The 11,180-nt window shown below is 32.3% G+C and overlaps 1 protein-coding gene across 1 annotated transcript in view; it reads right to left on the bottom strand.

The window, feature by feature from the left end:
- Nucleotides 1–2,792: 2,792 nt before the first annotated feature.
- Nucleotides 2,793–11,180, bottom strand: part of LOC136974642 (15-hydroxyprostaglandin dehydrogenase [NAD(+)]-like) — a 29,842-nt gene continuing 21,454 nt past the window's right edge. The window contains exons 5-8 of the mRNA XM_067269567.1: nt 8,006–8,102; nt 6,279–6,355; nt 5,785–5,930; nt 2,793–2,931 (exon numbers count right to left, since the gene is read on the bottom strand). Of these exons, the coding sequence (XP_067125668.1) occupies nt 2,823–2,931; nt 5,785–5,930; nt 6,279–6,355; nt 8,006–8,102 (429 nt within the window). The 3' untranslated portion in view covers nt 2,793–2,822. The remainder of the gene's footprint in view (nt 2,932–5,784; nt 5,931–6,278; nt 6,356–8,005; nt 8,103–11,180) is intronic.

Genomic DNA, 11,180 nt, shown 5'->3' with positions numbered 1-11,180 from the left:
TGTCCTTAAATAACTGTCATTGTACAACCTTGTCAATCCAGTGAATCAGTTGGTAAAAAACCAACTGATTCACTGGATGTAGATGGCTCACTTCACAAATTTTTCCATTTTGCATTAGAAATTAAAAAAAAAACAATTCAATTTTACGGTTGACCACACACTAAAATAAAAACACCAGACACACGCTTTGCACTCGAAACTTAATTAACTGAAGTGGTGCAATCGCCAGTGCCTCTTTTATACTAGTGACAGCACAACTTGTTCAAACATATCCGTATGCATGTTCAAACATGCTCTCACAGCGAGTATTATAGAAGATCAGATTACAAAGAGCACGTACACATCAAGTTGGAACTTGTAAATTGCTCATGTATGTACACGTCATACATGCATGTTCATACCAGTCACTATAAACGCAGCGACATAAAATAATAGGAACAGTTGTATTACATTTTTTATACTGTCGATATTTTCTTAATGCATAAAATTAGTGCAATGTGATTATATATTTTAAAAAGTTTACATTTATAATTACAGTCAAAATTCAATTAGTAATAGTAAGGCTTACTGTTGTTATTCCTTTGGGTAGAGGTCACGAAATATTAATTTATTTATATTTACTATTTGGGGGTCACAGAGCTAAGGAGGTTGAGAATCGCTGGTTTAAGGAATGACCAGTACTGTGATGTCATAAAACTTACAAGCAGGCTTTGAATAACGATGGCCTCGGTTTAGACCTGTAAATTGGCCGAAAATGTTTGTTCTATGATTAAAGTTATTGCTGGAAAAGTACAAATTGTTTTTTTTTTATTGTCAAATCTCGGATTATTAAAAAGGAATTTTTTGAGTCGGCTACTTTTTAGAAAATTTTTGTCTACAAAAGCTGAGAACATCTGGCAATTTGCACTGGAGCTAGACATTGGTCATCGATGTGTTACTGCCGTACACAAAAACTAAACTAATAAAATTGATAAAAAATTGCACCTGACCAACGGGCTGGCCATGCAGCATTTCGGGTTTTCACATTTGTAACACCTGAATAGGAGTTAGTAGTCCATAGAGTCTTCTCGGGGACAGTACTGTAACTAGGGCAGTGCCAGCAGTGCCCAGGCACAGGGCGTAGACCCTGGGGGGCGCAGAAATGACCTGGACCAAGTTTTGGGGCATAGTTACAGATGCTTGCACTGGGCACATAAAAGGCTAGTTACGGCGCTGCTCGGGGATAGTTGCAAATTTGTATTCATACAACTATTACAACTTTGTTTTTTACATATTTGAATTGTAAGGAATTCCATTGTTCGTATTCATAGAATGAACAACATTAATACATATTTGTCTATGTGAATAGTTTATACATTTCGTTGGCTTTAATTAAGAAAAAAATATAATCCAATTATCATTGTGCAGATTTTACCAAAGATTATTTTAATTTCTATTTATTTTGTCATCAAAGCATCTCAGCAATGACACAAATCTACGGATATTCAGAAAAATTTGTCTTCTTGGCTTATGTCAATGAGTGTTACAGATAGGAACAAATATAAGTTAAAAAATACTAAAGTAAAAGTGTTACAAACTACTTTAATTTTGTCTCAGAGGATATCTTGACCTTTCGCTAAAGAGATTTCAAAAAGAAAATTGAATTATAATAGGTGCATCGGTGGGAAAAGTACCATTAATAAAAGTTGTATGAATTCTTTCAAAACGTATCGAGTGGAACTACGTGAAAATTTGGATAAGAATATGGAATTTATAAATACAAAATACAACTCTGAAGTGACAGCAAGATTTGAAAGATATCAACAGAAAATTGGATGGTCTTTACCAAAAATTATGGTTTGTATCGAAAAGTAAGTTTCTTCACCGATTTTATGTTAATTGTTGCTCTTGTATGGTTTTATGTTAATTGTGTGATGTGACTTGGGACAACGATATTACGGTAAATTATTCTTATTATTTATGGATATAAAAACAGAATTCAAATTATGTCGTTCCAAATACAATGGTTTTCTCGAGATTAATTACAAACAATGAAGTTTAAATATTTTGGTAATCGTGAGAAGGACTTGGCTTCGAACATTGTTTAGTATTTGAAATGAAAGAACAATATTACAAAATTGATCAATAATTAAAATAAAAACTTTCTCTCCGTTAATACGAACTGTTTTATTTCTAACTTGAACATTTTACGTATTGAATGCCATTTTTGCTATAGTGAATTCATAGAAATTGTTTTATGATATTAATCTATTTCAGATAACCAATATTGTGAAAACATCATAATACTAGAAATTCACTGGTCAAGAATGACAGAATACTTTTTATGAAAAAGTAGAGATTGAAGAATTGAGAAGAGATTGACGTCTTTTGTGAATTTCTTGAGAGAGATTTCAAAAAATTGAAGAAGAGATGTTAGTATGAACTACTTAATTCGTAGAAATGTTATCTGTTGTAACAAAGAGCAACAAAACAATATTTCGTCTGGAGTGGACAGAAAAGTAGGCATTACAGAGATTCACGTACACACAGACGATGGCTTTTTATATTAGTAAATAGACTAAATAGACTCAATAATGGACTTCATGTGTCCCACAACTAAATAAACACCTGGGACCATATTGAGGCCACTTTTCTCTTCTTATCACGTCTCTTCTTCTGGGGACAAAGGCAATTCTAGTAATGATATGGTCTTTGTAGTGGTATTTGTAGTTGATGTCACCATTCTAGTAGGTTGATTGTGTATGTTTGCATTATCTGCAAGCATGACGTGGTACAGAAATGCAGGTCTACAATTTTTTCACGCAACCCAATAAAAACTTTTATTAAGGTAATAATTGTACATATTGATAACCTTCTAAACTGACTTTCATTACACTTCCTGTTTTTTGATCATTCAACATATGGAGTAATGCTTCTGCAACAACTGATGGCCTAAAAATATAAATGGCAATTTAAATTTGGGATTGTATTACAGAAACAATCAAAAAAGTCACTATATGAATAATTTATTACCTGTTTAATTAGCTTTATTAAATAATATTTATTTTATATTTTTATTTTAACTCTTTTGTGGAAAGATGATCTCTCTTTATGCCCATCACAGGCTTGACAAGACCCAGATTCTCAGTGGGCCATCTTAAAAATGGGCAGAAATTTTTACCAAATTTTCTATTTTCAAATTCAAATTTAAAATCAAACAAAAAATATATTATTTATATAATATGTAATAGTAAAAAAAACAATTGGTATTATTTTGTTTACTGTTTCCACCCTGTGGATACTAAGAGGACCTTTTTACCAATCTTACTGTAGGTTCAGCTAGGCCCACAATTGAAGTAGTGGTGAGGATGGAGCTCAATATATATGGATTTTTCAGAACACCCTTCGAAAAATTTCTGGGGTTATTTGACTGCCCAGATTCAATCCCATATTCCCTGAATAGTACGTTGAAGCTCTACCACTTTGGCCATTGGCTATCAATACCAATGATCATTTTCAGTTCTGCACATAACTCTTGTTTGTCAACTATTTTCAGATGTCTTTAGTTAACATAAACATCAGTGTAATGGGGGGGTCATTTAAAGAGGCACATGAAAATGACTATTCTTAGAAGACAGTTTCATTGTTAAGGTAAATATACTACTTCAACTGATACTGTAGGCACTTGAAACTTATCAACAGAAATTTCTGGTTCACTGACATTGTGTTTTTAGATAAGTAACAACAAGAAAAATTTAACCATAATAACAAAGACATTTCATTTAAGGCAATAAAACTTCAGAACCATTTCAAGTACAATTTTGTTTAATTGTGAGTCATAAAACATGCATTAACAGAATCACTGTTGAGATTGTGCACATATGGTATCAAACAGAATTACTGCTGGCCAGATGTCAGAACAATTAAGGCATCAGTCTACCTCTGGAGACCCAGGATCAAATCTGAGTATGTCAAAGAAGTCCAGGAATTTTTTAGATGGTCTGTCCTGGATACGTCTGGATATCTAATGCTCCCATCCAGGGTGGGCTTGAAAAAAGGCCCTCTTTGGGCTCTCAGAGTTAAAATGTACTATACTAGTTTTCTGTGTTTCTAATTGGAAGAGGTAGGTGATAATTGTAATTTTGTCAGCACACTGACAAAATTACACAACTTTGCAAAAGATAGGAACTGATATTAATGAAATAACTTTTCTATTTTTATTTTTCAACTTTATGTTAAATGACATTAAATACAATAATGCCAAATCTACCTCATAAAATAATCTACATAAAATAATTTGCTCTATGTTTAGAGAGAAATTTAAAGAAATAGACAAAATATTTCTAGGAAAACCTATCAGATTTTGAGAAGTACTCAAGTATAAACTGTCTATAAGATTACTTGATTTGACTAAACTTACTTTCTCTGAAAGTACCAAGAATGACAGCTTCCACTATTTAAGAGCATTGTATATGAAAAAATTCCACTATTTAAGTGATCTCTAAGAAGAGAAGGTCTTTAAACCATACAGTCATTAACTACAACAGAAAAAAAATTATAATTTTGTGTCAATAAAAATTAATTTAAAATCTCAAGGAAATATATAAAGAAAAATTTATTTCAAGTGGCAATTCTTTGAGTTATACAAAATTTTGAAAAAAATGGCATTGTAAGATGTTTTCAAGCAATTTCTTAGACTGATTTTGATAGCCAGGGTCACAATGAAATTGCTCGACTAAATCCATAATGGGCATGTTTGACTCATTTCTCATTGCCCAATGAAAAATTTATGTCCAATATATGCAAGTAAATTAATTCTGAAAACTTCCAAGAATTCAATCCAGATTTCTCAAGATGACATCTATGCCATCTTAATCAAGTAAAAATATTAATTTACAGTGGTCAGTACAAAACCAGACAAAGATAGATAAACAGAAAAACTTATAATCTTGTAATTTATATTTAAACTATAACATTTGCATGCAACTATTAGTATGCACAGATTACAAAAATGGCTTGTTTAGTGTTTTTCAACTCTTTTCTAATAGTGGAGCACCCAACATTGCACTTTTTATCTTGAGGCACCTCTAATTTTATCAATACAGTTTTTACTATATGTACAAAAAGTGCAATAAGTTACATGTAAGAAATGTTATGGCACTGCTCAGTACTATACTTTGCAGCACTGCTAAAATGTTGTGATAAAACTTGTGCGCCCTGACATATTAATTAAAAACCACTGAGCTAGTTGATCAACTTCTTATATGAAGACTGATCTACATAAGATATTTCTGAATTATATTAATACAGTAGAGCATCAATTATCTGACTTAATTGGGGACTGGGGTTGGTCGGATAACCGAAAAGTATGAAAAAATACATTATTAGTATAGTGTATTAGGCCTGGTTTAAATACTAGCCTCCCTTTCATGGTCGAGCCAGTGCTGCCAGCTAAAACATGCAAAAATTTAACAAAAATAATATTAAAGTAGCCAAAATATAACCAAATATTGTAACGCCACATCACTAACGGACATTTGAGTTTGCCGATTAGAACGCGGTCGGTTAACCGATAAGTCAGTTAATCGGGGGTCGGATAATCGATGCTCTACTGTATCAATAATTAGAATTAATTTCAATTATGTTCTCATAAATTATTTTCTCATTATTTTCCAAGGAATTACTGTCTTCACAGTTGATCAAAAACTGCAAGTTAATGTTGAATAATCTCTTATACAGTGAAGGCAATATTTAAGAATCTATAAAAATTCTGAACTTAATTGAAAATTATCAATAGAAACTTACTCCATCATTTTAAGGCCTTCCATATGTCCCTTAGCAACATCTGGTAGTGAAGAATTATTTACAAATTCATTACATAATTTAGTATTAGTTGGCCAAGGACATAAAGTTAAAATGCAAACTCCAGTTCTTTCAAAATGTATTGGATGCTGTTGTTAGAATAAAATATATTGTAAAGTAAGCTTCTTGACTTTCATGAATTACATAATTGTCTAAAACTACCAACTGGTGGACATATACTTAAAACAATTGCAAAAACTTAATCAGTATTTATGTAATAGTGGCTGAAGAGGGTCTAGTGAAGACCAGAATGCATCCCACAAATAAAATTAGTCTTTTATTGATGTGATTTTGAGTTTCTAATGCTCCAATACAGTTTGATAAGCCCTGTGATCTCCATCAATTGGTAGTTTGAGATAATTATGTAAAATTCATTGTTTTTTTAAAGTTATAACTATTATTAATTGTTTTTTAAAATAATTTTGGAAATCACTTACTCCATAGCTACGACTTAATCCAACAATGCCATGTTTGCAGGCACTGTAAATGGGTGCCAATGGAAATGGATGAATAGCTAAAGAAAAATTAGAATTTTATTTTTAATTAAAAATTTAATGAAATTAAAATTTTAATTGAATTACATTTTATTTATACAGCAAAGTTATGTATTCAGACTACTTGCTTTGCAATCCTCTCCTTTTATGACTAGTGTGTATTTTCCATTATGACTGATGAAATACAATGAAATCTGTGTAAATCAGACTCATGTGGCACCAAATAATGTTTCTGTTTTGAACAGGTTTCTTTTAACACAGAAAATTGCTGCGTTTAAAAGAATTCTTCCAGTTTAGACAGGTTTCCATTTTATTAAGATCCTGTTTTGCACAGGTTTTACTGTACCACATTTTAGTGCCATATTTTTTGTTGAACATCTCTGAATGGTATTAAACAGTTACTCTATTTTCAAGAATATTAATTTCAATTTATAACATTAACACCTTCCAGATGGGTAAGCCCTTATCCATGCAGACTGGAGTTTTTTGTTATTTGCAAAAAACCATAAAAAACCAACTAATATACAAGTCATGATATTTGGAATTTGTTTCTTTATACTTTTTACATACAATACAATAGAATATTTATTAAAAAGAAAAAAAAACTTTTAAAAAAATGAAAATAAAATGCTTGTTTTTTCAATTTAAAAAAGAAATATAATAATAGTGTTTACATTGACAAAGTTAAAATAAGATTTTATTTTCTTTGGTTTCAGCATCTATGTATTTCTGACTTGGGATTTTATCATATATGAAATACTGGCAAAGTATGCCCAGTGTTACCCAGGAGACTAAGCAGCATTGCTTTGGAACTCGGAGAGGGTTGAGTTGTCTTCATTTTAAGATAGCATATGTTTCAGGCAGGGTGGCAGAGAGTAAGTACGCAAAATTTGATCCAAGTCAAAGGGTTGGCAATTTTGGGGATGAACTTAAGGAGAAGGGAGGGTCCGAGTTTTAAAGTAGCTTATATCTTTTGGGGGATTGTAAAGAGTAAAAATCTCAACATCTTTTGATCTGATGTGGTTTGGCTGAACTATATCATAAAAAATATCCTTGAAATTTTCCTTTTCAAGGATATCTTTCATATGTACTTTTTACTTTCCCTGCTGTTATGTATACATAATTATTTATTATGACATCCTCACAATGCCGGGCTGAAATTTTTAATTATATAATTAATTTATTTCATTTAAAATATATGCTCTCCACTTCAAATTAGTAGTGGCTTGCCCCTGTACATCATACTTTTCCCTTAATAATAGAGTCAAGCCTGTCATCTATCTAACACCTTCAGGTGGATATTTTTAAATTGAAATAACATGACTTTCTGGTTTGCATTGAAAATTCTTATATAGTTAATCGGGGTCTCCTGCCCCTAAGGTTTCCATATCTGGTCTCGTCTTTCATCTATCTAACTCTATTCTCATGTTTAAGGAAAGACAGACAGACAGACAGATTTAAAAATAAAAATTCATATATAAATTGAAATTTAGAATATTTAAAAGTTGATAAATATTTATTTTTAATATTTAAAATTATTTTATGCATAAAATAAAAAATTTTAAATTATTAATTAAATAATTGTATACATTTCAATTTTCTTAATAATAAAATTTATAATATAACTATTATTATTACTTTTACTCCATAAAAATAAATGAATAAATTACCAGCATTAGAAGCTATATTAATAATAGTTCCACCTTTATATCCTTTGTGTTTTCCCATGAATTGAAGTCCTAGAAGAGTCCCATAAATTGATCCATTCTAAAAATTAAAATTTATGCATTTTTGAAACTATGAAAAAATTATCATATAATCATTGAATTTTTGAAAATGAAATCCTATTAAATATCAGCATTTTTATCATTAAAACAAGCAAATTATTTTAATTTTATTATTATTACGAGGCGTGTTTTTAAAGTAAGTACCGTTTTAATATAATGCTGCTGGAGCGCTGCAGTCGGCACTTAGTGCATGCGCGCTGTGTACCTACATCTGTTGGGAAGCCACAAACACCATTACAGAGCCAGTCGACTGTGTTTACTGTTGTTTGTGTGTTATTGAAATGCTGCTGCTCATTGAGAATCCCGCTGACTGCAAAGTGCATGCCGTTATTTGTTTTCTCAGTGCTAAAGGCTCGAAAGCGGCTGAAATTCATCGCCAAATCAGAGAAGTTTATGGTGAAAGCGTTATGAGTGATAGAATGGTATGAAAATGGGTTAGGGCCTTTAGTAATGGCTGCACAAACATTCACAATGAGGAACAAAGTGGGCGACCTTCAGTCATTATCAACGATTTGATTGAAAAAGTGGACTGTAGAGTGAAAGAGAACAGACGATTCACGATTTCATCTTTATCTAAAGAGTTTCTTGCAGTTTCAAGAAGTGTTCTCTATGAAATTGTGACTGGACGATTAAATTATCAGAAGTTGTCTTCCCGTTGGGTGCCGAAAACGTTGACGGAGGAGCATAAAACCAAACGTTTGGCCAGTGCATTGACTTTTCTTGAGCGCTACAGTGACGAGGGAGATGATTTTTTAAGCGTATTGTTACAGGCGATGAAACGTGGGTAGCCTACGTTACACCGGAATCGAAGCAACAATCCATGGAATGGCGACATTCATCATCTCCAGGGAAAGTCAAGTTCAAGCAAACAATTTCTGCTCAGAAAATCATGTGTACGGTGTTTTGGGACAGATACAGAGTGTTGCTTGTTGATTTTTTGCCTCATGGTGAAACGATCAATTCAGCTGCATACTGTGACTTTAAAAAAACTGCGCTGTGCAGTACAAAACAAAAGGCGGAGCTTACTGAGCAAGGGTGTCGTTTTGCTCCACGATAATGCTCGTCCACATACGGCAAATCAAACTCAAGACCTAATCACATCATTTGGCTGGGAACAATTAGACCACCCTCCATACAGTCCCGACCTAGCGCCAAGTGACTATCATTTGTTTATGCATTTGAAGAAGTATCTGGCAGGGCAGCGCCATAACAATCACGACGAAGTCAAAACGACCATTCTGCAGTGGTTGTCTCATCAGGCGGCAACATTCTTTGAGGATGGAATACAAAAGCTGGTCTCACGATACAATAAGTGTCTCAATATTAATGGGAATTATGTAGAAAAGTAGTGTAAAATATGGGCTTTCACATAAATAAAAATTTTGTTAAAATGTTTGCTTCTTTTTTTTATATTTCAAAACGGTACTTACTTTAAAAACACGCCTCGTACATCTGACAATTAAAAGACATTTCTGTTCAAAAAAATAATCAGAAATAAATAAAAGAAAAAATAAACAATTATTTATTGTGACATTACACAATGCTGGGCTGTAATTTTTAAAAATCAATATATGCCCTTCACCTCAATTTAGTGTTAGCTTGCCCCTATACATCATTCTTTTCCTGTTAGTAATAAAGTTGTGCTGGTCATCGATCTAACTCCTTTCAGGGAATATGACTTCTCGCTTGTACCGGAAGTTCATATATAGTTAAATGGGATCTCCTGCCCCTAAGCTTTCCATACCTGGTCTCGGCTTTCATCTATCTAACTCTGTTCTCAAGATTAAGAAAGGGCAGACAGGTAACAACAGTGGAAATTTATAGATATACAATATTTTTCAAATTGCAGCTCAAGAAACAATTCTGCAGATCTAGCAGATGTTTGCCAGATTAGGGGTTGCTTTTATTGTCTTTTAATAGGGATTGTTGTTGGAGTGCTTTAAAGTTGCATATCACATAACACTAAAACTAAACGATATTTATTGTATTTCAAACATTAATTCTCATTATTTCATCCATATGTAATTTTCATGCATTAGGGCAAAATTTGAATTTAAAATACTTTTCTTACTTAATCTTTGGTTATAAATATAAAAATCTAAGAAAAGGTATACTTTTACGCAGACATACACATAACCAAAGAATGAATCTATTACCAAATTTCTCAATAATAAATCCAAATCTAATGATAGATTAAAGTCTTATCACAGCTCCAATAATTGAGACATTATTTTGATTTTGTCAGGGAGGATATTTTTCACTCTGGAATAAAAGCCTTATTAAAATTTGGTTTGGTTGATTGATATACTAACAAAGAACATAACCTCTTTTAAAGCTATATGGCTAATCACAATGATTTAACAATCTATTGCAAATTAGACAGGCCCAATTCTCAATGAATCAGACATATGGTTGAGAGATGGGAAATTACATTCAAATTATTGCTATGTATGATATATTATGGGAGTCTGAATCTTGAACCCTGATCCCTGTCAAGTAGACTTATTTGTTACTATCTGAGCTAGCATTTTAATTTCTTGTGTATTTGGTTACTTAAAGACAATACAAATTATATATCCATATAATACAATACAAAATGAATCTATATCAGCGTGATACCTACAGGGGCTGTGAGGTGGCTAAGTTTCCACAGCTTAGTCAGCAATGCCCATATGCAGTGGACTTTCAATGGTAGTTCGTGAGATGGCAAGCCAGAAGGATTAAGTGAATTTAAAAATTCTAGTGGATAGTGGACTGCATCTCAATATTGGTGATTGTGTCAATTGACTTATAGTTTTTGATTTGGCCAAGGACTTTTTGTATAATTACATTGTTGATTTCATTGACAGTGTCATTCCTAGGTGATACTATTGCCTTGAACACAGCCAATGAAAGTCTCTTTCTAGTAAATTTTCAAGGCCAGAATATATTGCATCTATACGATGATGCAGACTGTGGACTATCTGACCTAGTGTCCCATTTAGAATGATTCAGCACAGTTAGTGCTCAAATTTGGAGAGGAATAACTCTTTCCCCAGGTTTGAGCAGTCGTTATGCA

The sequence above is a fragment of the Centruroides vittatus genome, unplaced genomic scaffold (genome assembly GCF_030686945.1).
Source record: "Centruroides vittatus isolate TY-2023 unplaced genomic scaffold, ASM3068694v2 contig_352, whole genome shotgun sequence".
NCBI lineage: Eukaryota > Metazoa > Arthropoda > Arachnida > Scorpiones > Buthidae > Centruroides > Centruroides vittatus.
This window is presented reverse-complemented; position numbering and strand designations above follow the sequence as displayed.